Source organism: Thermobia domestica, chromosome 10 (genome assembly GCF_964235325.1).
Source record: "Thermobia domestica chromosome 10, izTheDome1.hap1.1, whole genome shotgun sequence".
Classification (NCBI taxonomy): domain Eukaryota; kingdom Metazoa; phylum Arthropoda; class Insecta; order Zygentoma; family Lepismatidae; genus Thermobia; species Thermobia domestica.
In genome coordinates, this window is record NC_137463.1 from 269932769 (window position 1) to 269948713 (window position 15945).

The 15945-nt window shown below is 35.0% G+C and overlaps 1 protein-coding gene across 5 annotated transcripts in view; it reads left to right on the plus strand.

The window, feature by feature from the left end:
* The window catches only part of LOC145663226 (cytosolic carboxypeptidase-like protein 5), a 95044-nt gene that overhangs the window by 59758 nt on the left and 19341 nt on the right, over positions 1-15945 (plus strand). For all 5 annotated transcript variants that reach the window (XM_081729594.1, XM_081729592.1, XM_081729590.1 and 2 more), the window contains 2 exons: positions 352-534; positions 7718-7767. In XM_081729594.1, the coding sequence (XP_081585720.1) occupies positions 352-534; positions 7718-7767 (233 nt within the window). The remainder of the gene's footprint in view (positions 1-351; positions 535-7717; positions 7768-15945) is intronic.

Below are 15945 nucleotides of genomic sequence, written 5' to 3' on the forward strand. Positions count from 1 at the left end.
CTATTCACAATGGGCTAGTGAAACAATGTAGAAAGTTCTTAATTTGGAGCAAACGTTATCTAAAGATTAATTCCTTCAAATTTATAAGGTCAGTGTTTATATTGTTTATCCAAAGTGTGGATGTCATTACAAGAAGTGCTTACCATCACCGAGCTACAGTGGATTGTGTGTTACCTTTTGATCAACCCTCGTAAAAGAAAAAGATCTCAGATTTTTTTTAGTATTCTATTTCATGTAATGGAACTTTAGTTGGTTGGAATCACGAACTGTAATAATAAGTTTCTAAGTTAGTGGTTGTTTATCCATTGTATTCCTTATCCTTAATTAACATGAGAATGCTTTTATATACAGGTTGGAGAATCGTTAGCATTGTCAATTCTAGACTTAATAGAAATGAACCCTGAGAGCCGCTTACCCAGGTCTCCTTACCAAAATTTGACAAAGTTGCGGTGCATGTTGAAGAATCAGTTCGTCTGGAACAACAGGGGCGTATCGATGAAATCAAGACATGCGCAAGTGCGGCGCAGAAAACGGGTGAGTGATTAACTAATAAATCTTATGTTGATCTCTTAGAGATATTTCAACGTATACTATGTTTATTTTATTCACACTTAAAATTCTCAGGAATAAAAAAGTACATTAGCAGTGATACGTTATAATGGCTGATGATGAAACATTGAAAATATCAGATCTCATTTAAAATAGAAATAGATTTATAATTTATGCTATTATTAATTCATAGAAAAACAGATATTTATGAACACTATATGGGACGCAGGAAAGTGATAGGACGTACATAAAAGTATAGGATTTATATGCACTTACAGCTGGTATTTTTACAGTCCAACGTATAGTCATGTTTAATTTCCTAATGAATGAGGACGGAGTCTATAAACCTTCCTTCCTCGTTAGCATTCTAACGATTTCTCTCAACTCTTCCAAATGAAGAAAAAGTGTGTTCAATACTTAAACATTTGGTTTCAAAGGCATTGCTTCTATCAACTAAGTTTCTGTTTTCACCCTCTGAAAACAAATATATCACTGCAGATTGAACCTGAAACCCCGCTTAGAGAAATCACATACATTAACCACTTGCCGACGTAGTGGGAGTGAACGTAGGGGAGAGTAGCCAAAATTGCACCACGTTTTACATAAACGGTTTTAATTCGAAGGTTTTGAAGAAATTTAAAATGTTTTTTTTTTTTTTATCGTATTGAACTTAATAGTTTCCCAACTCTTTCACAGTGATTTCATAACGATATCTTATCATTATCATGATAAAAATGATATTTCAAAAGTTTGCGATTGGTGCGATTTAGGCAACAGGTTTCCCACCCAAAATCGCACCGCCATTTGAATACATGCAAATTTTACAGTAAAGAATATGGGTAAAATAAATTATCATTTCCATGGAATATCACATTATTTTATTCATGCTATATTAAGATGAGGAATAATATATCTTTAAAGAGAAAAATACTGCAATGTAAATAACCGAGCACAGAAATAACACGTAAGAAATAAGCTAAATAGAAACGCAACCTATAACTAAAACAAATTAATATTTCTTTGATATATCACATTCTTTTATATCAGTATTATTAATACGAGGAAGAATATATTATGAAATAAAAGATATCCATATTGTTGATTCAATGAGCAATAATCAATGAGTAATCCTATAAACGTAAACGAATCTATGTTTATGGAAAACATGGACAACTACACCTTATGTGCCCAAAAATCACATTGGAATGCACGTTTATATCCTGAAACACCCGCACAAGACTCACGTATCCAGACTTTACATGAAACACATTGTACGGAATCTTCGACTAAATTTTGTTGACGAAGGATACAAAACTAATCTTGTTCATTGATTTCAAAAACCACATTTGAAACACTGTGAATATGTAGCTCGGAGCATCGTCATTTAGATGAATCTACTTTTCGAATACACTTTTTGGTGTTAAGGTTTCCTGAAGCACGTGCAGACCTAGCTGACGGTTAAGAAAGATTAGGTCTCTCCTCACGTTTGGATACTCTTGGTTGCCTTTGCCGTTGTTCTTCAAGATGTTTTTATGTTCTTTGTGATTGTCTGTTGGTAGTTTTACTTCCTCCTGCTATTGGACTGTGCAGCGTCACTTTATTTTCTATATACTCTTTTAAAGCACGATTCATAGACTCCAGAGACCATTTTCCATATTATCGTGTACCCAACTTGTTTGAACTGGAACGAGAAAGAAACCAGAAAAAAACAATTATATCACTGAGCCAAAATCGGACTGGTGTGATTTCGGACACACGGTAGTCAGGGGTGCCCACAAGGGGGGGCTATGACGCAAACTGCGTCATTGAAATATTTGGGGGGGTTAAAAATCTATATAAATATGTTTGAGAGGGTGTAAAAATTAATCGAAAAGATTTTTTTCATGGAAGAACACCTACGGATAGGCAATTGAGGGGGGGTGCGTCATGGACATGAGGGGGGGTGGGCACCACTGCGGTAGTAGTGCGATTTGAGAAACTACGCTATTTTTTTTAAAAAAAAATATTCTTTACATACCTCACAAACTAAAAAAAAAAGCATAACTTGAGATTGTCATTATAATATTAATGGTATTTTGTTTATTACTACTTATTGAAACATAAGCTAATTTTCTTACCTTAATTCCTATTCTACTGTGAAATGCCCCGAAAATTAGTAAGGAATACTACAATTATATTATACTGCAACTGCACACACACATAAATTACTGAACTTGTCACTTTACTCTGTAATTATGGAAATATGCTTAAGTACTTAATTTAACTACCAGATGCAGGGCCGTGCTGGGATACTAATGAGGGCGGTGGACAAGTCTACTGAAAGGGCGCCCATACAAATGTGTATATATATATATATATATATATATATATATATGTATGTATGTATAAAGAGAGAGAGAGACTTTGAAAGAAAGTATGGGTGCCATTTTATATCAAAATTGGTTTTAGCATTAACGTAAATAGCTAACCTCGAATCGAAATCCTCTTTACCACAGAAAAACTTTTTAGTTCCTGTAATAACATTTCTGCCAAATAAAAAGAAGCTAAATGTATCAACAACTTAATATAGCACGCCTATGGACGCAGGAGGCTCATTGCCGCGTTTACAAAAGCTCTCCAATGATTTCTGTCCTTAGAAAACTGAACCCAGTTTCTACTTTATATTTCAATCTCTGCGAGAATCATTTTAATATTGTCTTCCCATCTGCGCCTCGGTCTTCCTAACGGTCATTTTGGATTTCCAGTTACAACTTCGAAAGCGTTTCTAATTTCTTCCATTCTGGCTACATAACCTGACCATTTGAGCCTCGTAGACTTGATGACCCTAACAATGTTTGGTAAACGGTATAAAATTATGCAGTTCCTCGTTATGAAATTTCCGCCTTTCTCCATTCCCGTTTCCTTTGGAGTTCGAATATTGGTTTAAGAATCTTCTTTTCAAATACTGCCATTTTCCCTCAGAGTCAGTGACCATGTTTCGCAACCATACAGCACAAAGACATGATTATCGTTTTATATTTTGAGCTTCAAATTCGTCAACAGAATTAGCAACAACAACAACAACAAAAAAAAAAAAAAAAAAATAACTGAATAATAGCACGAAATTCCTGCTTTCAGTTGACAAATTTTTTTAGTGATTATGGTTTTGGTGTGTTAATAATGATTCTAGATATTTGAAAGTATCCAGTTTGCCGAAAGAAAATATTATTTGGTATTTTAATGCATCCATAAAATACAGTATTACGATCCCGACAAACTTCAATTTATTTAGTTTTCTCTGCATTTACTTTTAAGCCTATATCCCTGCAAGCGTTAATTAAGATTTCTGCATTCCTTTCTATTGTTCTATCATTCCCTATTAAATTTACATCATCAGCATACGCCATAACCTGGCAAATACAATTCAGCTCTAGTGCCTGATTGTTGTCTTTGATTTTCCTTATAGTGTTCTCCAGAACAAAATTAAATAATTATGACGACAACGCATCTCCTTGTTTCAAGTCATTCTCAGCGTGAAAGCTCGTGAACAAGAATTTCTCTATTCGAACCTTACTTCGGGATTCATTTAAACATATCTTAATTAATCTACCTTTTTCGGTATTGCAAATTCTGTAATCATGTACAATGTTTCCCTCCTACCAGAGTCTAAAGTCAATAATTGATGTGCCAGGATGTTGTGTTCTCTCATTTCTTTTCAAGTATTAGTCGAATGGTAAATATTTGGTCTATAGTTGATCAATTTTACCTAAATCCGTTCTGATAATCTCCAATAATTTCATCTCCATATGGAGTCAATCTTCCTAATACAATGTTTAAGAGGATTTATTGGATGTTGACAGAAGAGAAATGCCTCGATAATTATTAGATCTGGTTTGTTGCTTTTCTTCTGAACTTGAACAATGATTGATTCTCTTCACTCTTGTGGTAATTCCTCCTTGTTCCAGATAATAAGAATGAGTTTGTGTATCTTGCTCTACAATTTTTATCCTCCAGCTAAAATTAAGTCAACCAGAATTTCGTCTACACCCGGAGATGTGTGTTTATTTTCTATTTCTGTCTGGTTAGGTTCTGGAATATACGGTTATGCTGCATGCATTTCACTTTCTCCACGCGCATTAGTTTTTGGCTATGTGTTAAGCAAATCGTCAAAGAAATCTTTCCATCTATTTAAGATGCTATCTGTATCAGTAAGAACTGTTCCTTTAGGTTTCTTTAATATATAAGCACGAAGTTAATAGCCCTTCTTAAGTTCGTTGATGCATTTATACATGTCCTGAATGTTTTTGTTTTCACTATTACCTTCAAGTCAATTAATTTTAACTTTCAAAAGTCGCGTTTCTTTGTTCTAAAAGTTTTAGAAGTTTTCTGCCAGATGACAATGAAATTTTATGCAGCTATTTCGTTCGGATTTTATAGCAAACGAAGTTTCTTCTGTTTTCTCTTCTCTGGTACTTTAGTACGTTCCTGGTTGAACCATGGTTTGTTCCTACGTATTTCTGCGTGCTCCAATATTTATTTTGCTGAAATTTTAAAGATATCTCTAATTTCAACCAAGTATCTTGAACACTAGTGCACTCCGAAGCTTCTAAAACCGAGAATCTATTCGACACTTCAATCTGGCTCCCCTCTCACCTGACTCTCCTCTATTAAAAAAAAATACCGCTCCGTTTTCAGATATTGAAAATTTCCTTTATTCAACGATAGTCTCTCTCTTACTATCACAATCAACTCCTCTGAACGACCGAACATCAGTTGTGCTAGACTGTTCTTTTCTGTGTACTAAAACATGATCAGTTTGAATGTGTTTTTCCATCTGAAGAGGTCCAAGTATATTTATGAATGTCGAGATGTTGGAATTTTGTAATCTTCACGATAAGATTTCTGGATGTTGCACAGTTCACGAGTCTAACGCCGTTGTCACAACCTTCCTTATGCAAACATTTATTTCCTATAATCTGTTTGAAAATACCCTCTGGTCCTACCTTCGCATTGAAACCGCCTAACAGAATTTTCATATGGCATTGCAGGAGATGATCAAATACCCGTTCTATTCTTTCGTAAAAACTGTATTTTTTAAATCGCCATTCTTATTTTCTGTTGGGGCATGTGCATTGAAAATAATAATATTACACCACCGACCCTTAAGAGAAGTAAATCTATCATTAACAAATTTAACCTATGTAATTGCTGATATTCGTTTGTGAACGGAAAGCCCTGTTTTTAGTTGATAATTTTTAATTTGTTTCCCTTAAAAGAACGTAAAATTTCCCGACTTGTCTCCTCCATTTCCTTCTCATCTAACTTCCTGATATCCCACTAGGTCCAATCTCTATTTCTAAACTCATTTTTTACAAATTTTAACGCGCCTGTCCTATAGAGACTTCTTATATTTTATGTTCCAAATCTCATGTCGATTTTACTTTGCGGAGTTCGTGCCAAGTTATCAATTCTGATCCGAGGATTCTGAGAACTTATCTGATTTTTTTTTAATGGATGAGGTTGTTAGCCTCACCAAATTCTCAAGCTGGATTATCACCCCTTGTCTCTCCGCGACTGCTTACTCAGTATATTCACAGCTAACCTCTATATCCCAGAGGACTTCTCCTCGTTCCACAACCTGAGGACGCGCCGTGCTGTGGTGACAGGAAGACCACATTTTACGGAAATTAATATAGCTTTATTTCAGAAACACAATAGGTACTGATTATTCGAACACTGCTTTAAAACACACAGGAACAATCGATATGCTAGGATGTATGGATGCATATTAAGACTGTGAAAGCTTCGATGCCGTAAAAATCGTAAATTAGAGACTAGTGTCAATGTAGTATTACATAAATGCATCGTACGTTTGACTATCCGAACTATTCTTCATGTATCACATTGTTTCGTTTTATAGCTATATAACTTTCTGAAAGTATTTGAGAACAAGATCCTGAGACGAATATTCGGACCAAGAGGAACGCGAATGTGGAATGGCGGAAACTTCATAACGAGGAACTACATAATTTATACGGTTTACCCAATATTGTTAGGGTCATCAAGTCTAGGAGGCTTAAATGGGCAGGTCGTGTAACTAGAATGGGAGAAAGTAGAAACGCTTTCAAAGTCTTGACTGGAAGACCAATCGGAAAACGACCATTAGGAAGACCTAGGTGCAGATGCGAGGACAATATTAAGATGGATCTAGCAGAGATTGGAATACAAAGTAGAAATTGGATGCACTTAGCTAAGGATAGAAGTCAGTAGAGAGCTTCTGTGAACGCGGCATTGAACCTCCGGGTTCCATAGGCCATAGAGTTAGTTAGTTAGTTAGATTATACTGTTTACCTGTTCTCTTCGAATAGCAATTGTATGAATTTATAATACAAAACTGAAATACAGAAGAATAAAATAAAAAAAATAATGTGATATTTCGCAGGGCATCTTATGTAAAGGGCGCCTTGTATTCTTCACAGGTTCTGTACTACCAGTCAGTATTTGAATTTATTAAACAAAGCTGGTATACAGGATAACTAAAACCACCTATCTATAATGTGATGTTTCGTAGGGTGCCTTATGTAAAAGGCGCACTGTACCTTTCACGGGTTCTTTACCAATAGTAACTGTATGTATTTATTGTACAGAACTGTGCTATACAGAAGAGTAAATAATATCGTTCATCTTTGATGTGGTCTCGGAAGGGCGCTTAATGTAAAGGGCGCAATGCACCTTTCACGGGTTCTTTACCAATAAAACTGTCAGAATTTATTACTAAAAACTTGTACCTTTATTGATACTGTGGTATTTCGGAGGGCGCACCGGGACACGTCCCGGTGTCCCGGTGGGCCAGCACGGGCCTGACCAGATGGCTTGTTAGTACTACGATTCTTTTTAAATTCGGGCTGGTGCAATTTAGAACCCGGCGCGATATCGGAAACTCTCCCCTAAGCTATATAGTGATGGTTGTTAAACGCGACATGGGATGAGGATGTAAATGATACACCATTCCACGTGTAGTGCAGTAAGAGAAGCAGCAATCTCGAAAACAAACCACAGATTTCTACTTACATTGACGTTGGAGTCGATATTTAACTTTATCCCAATGTTTGGACAATAGCTCCAATAGATGATAACATGGATTCGATTATAATTAAAAGTTTTATGTAAGTTTTATTCATATTTTCAGATTGGCCCAATTGATCGTGATCATGGAATATTGTTGGCGTTATTTTCTTGGTAAGTCAATGACCAATAAATATTAATAATTTGTTATATTTTTGGTATTTTGATTAATGATAGAGGACAGCTCCTTCATGGCTAGGTGTTTGAGGAGGGCATTCTCAGCGGAAGATCATATGGTTCGGATCTCACGTTAAGCACTAGGTGCACGTCTCATATAGTCTCTTACTGAAAGGAAGGCTAAACTCAAAACCAAATGAAAATAGTGCGAAGCACTTACACGATTACTTTGTGTAATTAATTTACTTACTTAGTTCTAATTATTTTAAAGGTTGAATCCACAAATAGTTGCTCTGACAAACATTTTAACCTTAATAATTCCGTTTTTACATTGTAATAATATATTTCCAAACGATATATCTAAACCACGTAGAAAGTTGACCTGAGAAGATGAAGTACGTGTAGTTATCAGAGCTACTAGAAGAATATCACAGATAAACCTTATGGTATACAATTATATTCATAAGAATCAATAATAGAAATACTAAAGAGCTTAGAACTCTCAGTCAATTCAATATTTAAAAATCCCGAATTTAAGAGCCTGACTACTAAAACTAATACAAAATTTACTATTTTTGTTTTGCTTGTTTTTCATAAGTGGAAGGAGATAATGAAATGCAACTTACCACAATCATAGACAATGTAATTCTACAAAAGAAAATATGAATCTGAAGAATCTTCAGGGTTACTATCCATCATGGGTGCCCATGTTGTGGTTTCCAAGGGGGGGGCAAGAATAAGCGACATTTTAAATATAGTTTCAAATTTTGCTGTAACTAATGTAAAAATTCTATTGGGTTTTCGATATTACGAAGTACGATTTCCTCTAGGGAGGCAAGCACCCCACCTTGCCCCCCCTGATGGGCGCCCTTGCTATCCATAGAAATTACAATGTTGCCAGAATAACATTAGCGCAGTGACTACAGGAGCAAACTCAACTACATTTGATTACGTATCATGTTGTATTGAAATCCTGTGAACTACCTTTTAAACAATAGCTGTATTTAGTTTGTAATAAACTAAATAGTTTTAACATACAGTTATGAAATTAAATAATAATGTTATTTAAAAAGTAGTTCACAGAATACCAAAACAATATTATACGTAATCAAATGCAGTTGAGTTTCTTCCTCTAGTAGCTGCCTAGATTTTGGAGGAGTTGTCATTCTGGGAGCATTGTAATATCTATGGATGGTAGCACTCAAAATTCTTCAGGTTCATATTTTCTGTTGTAGAATAACAGTGTCTATGATTGTGGTAAGTTGCATTTCATTATCTCCTTTCACTTATGAAAAACAAGCAAAAGAAAAAAATGGTGAATTTTGTATTATTTTAAGTATATCAGGTTCTTAATTCAAAATTCTGAACCATTCCCTAACCACTTAACTTTGTAAATATTTGCTCAATGGATGGTATAGAAAACTTGTAATTCTTTCGGACAATGCGATTAAAAAAAAAAAAAATCAGACGTAAGTTGATAAGCGCTTTGGGGTTTATTAAGAACAGAAAATATTTGTGTGTGTGTCTGTGTGTGTGTGTGTGCAAATACATTTTGAATGAAAACAAGGGGAATTTAATGAATTAATTTATTTATTTATTTACAAACATAATTCCATATATAGCTGAACGCCAATTTACACTGGAATATCTAACAAATCTAAAAGATGATATAATAATAATAATAATAATAATAATAATAATAATAATAATAACAATAGGGCCTAATAATAATAATAAACATAAAGTAATAGCAAAAAACGGTTGAGAATAGGTGAATCGAATTTATCCATTAAAATGACGTCAGAGTGCAGAGTTATATGCACTTTCAGAATTAAATAAATCTGTGGTTGTATGTGATATATCATTGCATAACTTAGGAAGCCTGTAGAACAAAGAGATTGAAGTATTGACAGTCTAGCTCGTACTATATGAAAATGATATGTGTTACGTGTTTGTTTGAATGGAATTCGGAAATACGATTCTGAGGGTAATGTTTCGGATCTGAACTGGCCATGTGTGAGTGTGTAGCGATATTTGAGATCACTGATTTTATGACGAGTGCAGAGCCGTAGCTACAGCTTTCGGCGCCCAGGGCGAAGTAAAAGTCGGCGCCCACTACACTCACCATACCAAACTTTTGAAACCTTTTTGTTTGTTTGTTTGAATATAAGAAAAGCAGCTTTTGTTGTTATGCTATGCTGAAGTTTTATCAAGCTGCTTGAAACATCTAAAAAAAAACGATCATTATGTACTTTTTTTACAAACAATGCATGTTCATGTTTTCAAGAAGCTTTTCATGTTTTATGTTTTTAACAGTTTTTTTTTTGGATTAAAACATCACAAAAGTGCCTTTGGTTGTATACAAATAAACTTGGAGAACAGTTATGAAAATTTACAGCTATTTACAACGTTTCATACTATCGATAAGAAACGGAATTTCAATACATTAGAAACTATGCGGTTTTAAAATGTTCGAAATAGATTACAGCATTAATTTCTAGTGGTAATAGTAAACTTTTGTAATTTTATTCTGTATATGACCAAAAAATAGCATTTTAATTTCGATTTGTTTAGTACCAGTAATTAAACGGGTTGAATTTGTTAATGATAACTTTCATTTAGAACTCTTATTGTTTTAAATGTACACTCATGTCCAAAATTATTGTCGCATGTCTATAAATGTGTTGTTGTAGGAATATAATTTGATAACGAGTTCGCCCGGTATTTCTTATAATGTTAGTATGTGTATAATCGGCAAAGACACGTATGTGGCAAATTTCATGTCAAAGGAGCAGTAAATAAGAACAATAAAGCGAAAATAAAACTTTCTTGTCTATTTAGCAACATTTTGTTTTACTCATTTTAATTTTCGTATTTATAATTCTTTTCCTATGAAATTTACCAAAAATATACATTTCCCGATTATACACATAGTATCTGTGTTAGAAGTACCCTGCAAAATCATTATCAAATTATATTCTTACAAGAAGACATTTATAGATATGCGACAATCATTTTGGACATGAGTGTATATGCCCCAACAGAAGATAAGAATGACGATGTAAAAAAAAAAAAAAAAACTGTTTACGATGAAGTAGGAGAACGTATATTTGTCCAACTCTCGCTTTCCCATGAAAATTCTATTAGGGGATTTCAATGCGAAAGGAAAAGAAACTCGGCATAACGAAAGTAATGACAATGGCGTTAGAATCGTGACCTTTGCAACATTCAAAAACCTTATAATTGAGAGTACAAAATTCCCACATCGCGATATTCATAAATGCACATGAACCTCACCAGATAGAAGAACACACAGTATTCAACTTTATTCTGGAGAATGCTATAAGGAAACTCAAAGATAGGAAGCAGGGCCTAGAGGTAAATGTTATTGACCAGGTGGCGTATGCTGATGATATATATCAGATAGGAGATGATTGACGAAGAATAGAATGAAATGCAGAGGCCTCATTAAACGCTTGCAGGTTTAGAAGTAAATGCAGAATAAAACTAAATACATGGAAGTTCGCTGGAATCGTGATCCAACAAATTATGGATGCTTTAAAGTATCAAATAATACTTTCAATAAAGGGATACTTTCAAATATCTAGGATCAATATTATATCCACGAAGAAATTAAATGCCAACTGAAAGCAGGGAATTCGTGTTAATATTCAATTCAAAATCTTTTGTCGTCCCAAATTCTGTGGAGAAATTTGAAGCTTCAAATATATAAAACGATAATATACCTGTTGTTCTGTATGGTTGCGAAACATGTTCACTTATTTTAAGGGAAGAATGCAATTGAAAGTGTTTGAGAATAAAATTCTGGGACAAATAATGGACCCAAAAGGAATGGGAATGGGCAATGGCGGGAACTTCATAACGAGGAATTGCATAATTCAAATAATTTACCTAACACTGTTATAGTCATAAAATCTAGAAGGCTTATAGGGCAGGTTATGTAGCGTGAATGTAAGAAAGCTTTTTACTAGAAACCCAATAGGAAAATGACCATTAGGAAGGCCTAGGCCCAAATGGGAGGACAATATAAAAAAGATAGATCTCGCGAAAATAGGGTAGAAATGGATCTAGTTGGGTAAGGATAGAAGTCATTGTAGAGCAGGGCGCAAAATTTCAAAGTATTACGCACTCGCCAATCCAAAAATTGTGGTCGCCAATATCTCACGCAGAAGTTAGAAGAGCTCCCTTCTCCCTACCCCCCACCCCCCGGCCTTTGGTTTGACAAAGAAAGATATTACATTAGGGCATAAAATTTCAAAACCAGACAATTAGATTCAGAACAATCAATTCTGAATTGGACAATTCATATACATGCTCTAAAATATCTTACTTTAAGACAAGAATTACAACGTTGTGAAAACTTCGCTTTCCACGTCCGTTGTAAAGACTTCATACTCCGTGTTTTCTCTCACTCAGTGACAATTATTTTCGTGCGAAACAAAACTGCGCAGCCCTGTGAGTTTAGGCAGAAACTATACCTACTGAACACTGGTCGCCAGCTGTAAATTTCTAGTCGCCAATGGCGACCTGGTGATCGAAAATTTTGCGCCCTGTTGTAGAGGCTTTATAAACGGGGTAGTAAATTTCCGGGTTTCATAGACCATACAGTTAGTTCTTTCACAGTTAAAAAAAAAAAAAAAAAAAGTGAAGTATAAGGGAAATTCAGAAGGAACGTTCTTTGTGAATTTCGATGGAGGTGAAGAATTATATGTATGCGGATAGATTAAACAAAACACAACTAGATACGTATACACAGAAAAAATATCCTGGCGATACAAGTAGTTGATGGAGAAATGATCCCAATAAATTGCTTCAAGGTGGAAGCATTTTATAAGTCAATGGAATAAAGAAAAATAACTTGTAATTATCAATCTTTGAAGAAGACGAAATTCATTGGGTTAAGTTCTGACCTCTTAAGCCCCTATTCTACAACTGCTTCGTGTGTTCGAAAATGTTATTATTACCCTTGTTTACGTTCATTTTTAATATTCTCACGCAAACAGTAGTTTCTTGTGTCTCTTCACTTCTCTCATTTTCATACCTGCATTCTCACCATTGTGATTAATCTGATTGGGTACAAAAGAGTGATTAACTAAGCAAACTCATCACCATCACAACGCCGAACACGTATTTCAGAGTTTGACCGTTTATGATTTTGAAATCGCTCCTGCGTACACTATGTCATTACTCAGGCACGTAGCCAAGAGGGTGTCCGGACCCCTCTTCGAGACCAGAAATGGAAAAAATTAAGGAAGGATGAAACAAAATGAAATAGGAAAAAGAAGAATCGCGTTAAAAATACTTTTTTTAAATCAGGAAACGTTTGGTTACTCTTTCTTATGGGGAGATGTGTATTACTTGCAATACATAGTGGCGAGGTAAGCGAGATATCCTGGAAGTCAGGAAATTTTGAATTTCTAGAAAAGTTACAGAATTTCTAGAAAAATTATGGAATTCTCAGAATTTCTGCTACTAGTCACGGAGATTTCAAGTTTCCGAAAATATAACATCGTGGACATATTTTTATCATAACTTTTCGTCATCGCATCCTTGCAGTATCAAACATTTTATTTCAAAAACAATTTTCTACTTCTCCTTTAACCTGTCATTTGGAACACAGAGTATTTTACGGAATAATAAAAACAAAAAGTTATTTGGAAAGAAAGTTATGTTAACATTTGATTCAACAGAGAAAGGAACGCAGATATTGTATGTAGCACCCAGAGGGCCCTGATCCCTGGAAAGCCACAGCTAAGTTTAACGCCCAGTGCCAGAGCACCGAGTTAATAGGTATAAGAAAGGGGTCGCCACCTGTGAACTGTTGTGAACACAGGAATGAATTAAAACATAACACAAAAACGGATACAGGATAAACCTGCGCCAAAGAGATCCTAAGAATGCAATAAAACAAAAATACAACGGTAAACGAATCCAACCTGTGCGAGACTGCCACCTATACACTCTACGAGTGTATAGAGAACAGCCCTTTTCTTGTGTCATGATTTTCTTACCTGATAGTAAACCAAAATCTTAATTACCAAAGATACAATCGTGAAGTTTGGTTTCTCTAAATATAAAGAGTGGGATTATATGGGTTGTAACGTTTATTTAACTATATATTTCCACAAGTAAAATTATTTAATAAGTATTATGCACGTGAAACTGGAATAATGTTATTTCCTTGCATTGAGACTAGAATCAACAAAAAAAAAAAAATGAATAAATAAATAAATAAATAAAGTTCTTATGACTTTTGAACGTGTGCAGACATGTGACAAAAACAGGCTTATGCTATGTATTGAGAAAGTTAAACATACTGCACTTATAAGTAAATATACAAAGAACACACATATAAAATAATAGAACATTATGCTAATCAATTTACCATGGTTTCAGTACACATTTAAACAAAATAGCTCGAGCGCTTTAACTTTGAGAACCACGACTAGTCGGGTGGACATAGAATTGGATAGGACATAGTTATCTTTGAATATTATACATGACTGACTTAATACTAAAAGACAAATTAACCTTTCAAAAGAAACATCATGCCATATTAATGTCACTCGTAGTAAACATATGATTCAATAAGGTAGACAATCACCAATTGTGGTTATACTTAACAGTGCGACACATTATAACAACTGACATTGTGACCTACTATAAAATAGACCCATGTAATCAATCTACTGTAGACCAAGAATGCGGCTGGGATACCTTCAGACAGAGGTTAAGATGAAAGAACTGGAACGAGAACAATATGACTTCCGCAGAGAATTAAATTAGCTGCAAAATAGCTAGTGTAACACCAGAGGACAACAGAATCAACCAACTTATGCTAAGTGGCCAAGCAAACTTTAAATGGCTCGTGGCTTAGCGGTGATGATCTCGAACGACAACTATTAACCATGTGCATTATCTTATCCATATGATGTTTATAACACAATTAAGATCCCTGTAGGTTAACAATAATTATCTGCAAATACAATATTTAAATAATGTACGTGCAAATCCACAAATGGGTGCAATACGTACTCGAAATGACAATAAATCATTAGAAATGTCGATAAATTCTGTACGAAGCAGAAAAACTGGCCAGCTGCGAGGGCAGGCGCATATCCTTTGGGTACTTACCCTAATTGCAGACATTGGATAAATATATTTCACTATTATTTTCTTAGATGCACGTGCTACACAATTGAGCAACATTTTGAGAGAAAGGAATAATTGCACGAGACACACGAACTAATGCATCACTCACACACGTAATATAATGAACTTGGACAGAATTAATGAATCACTATTACGATGTTGATCCTCTTGACTACCCATGGCTGAAATCTGTTTGTAGGAAGATGTTCTCATCGTAAATAACCTTCTCCGGACAGGGCGAAGCCGGCGACACATTCACTTCCTGGACAGTAGTGGGTAATTTGGATGATATGGTGGCTACACACTGGCTTAATGTGATCTACAGGCATAACATATGTAGTAAGTACAAACATTGGGCTATCAGAACAAAAATCAAGGCTGGCTACTTCAGCTAGCACATTGGAGAAACACCAAAGAAAACGTGTCCGAGTAAATTCAATGGCATGGAACTATATACATTCAAGGTATAAAGCCATCTCTCACTTAAAGGACATCTTGCTTCATCTTCACTTTTCTGCTACGTAAATGGGTTGAAGTGTTCAGATTGATTATACGGTTACCTGAGCACAAGCTGCTGAGAGATGAATTCATGGTTTTAATAAGGGTATAAAGAGAGTATATGAACCCTGACTGGTTACCAAACATGTTGCATTGGTTGCTTCCTAAGAACACATTCACAAAAATTAGCTGGTCCCTGTTATGCTGACAATAAGATCCGTGGACTTCCATGGTTGAGAACAGAATTGATGTAAACTGATGGTGAAGGCAGATAGAATACTTAGCCATCGTGTTACTTAGTTGACGAAGTGGATGGGTTGGGGGCCTCTGACGGAAGCTTAACTATGCATGATGAAAATTAAATTATGCCGAAAACTGAGTTTATATGCTATTAATGGCATAATGACCAATTCACACTACGACTAGCACCGTAGATGCAAAAATATGTTTCACTGGAATCACTACACAAGAATGTGACAAACTTCCACCCAATGCCAAGTCACA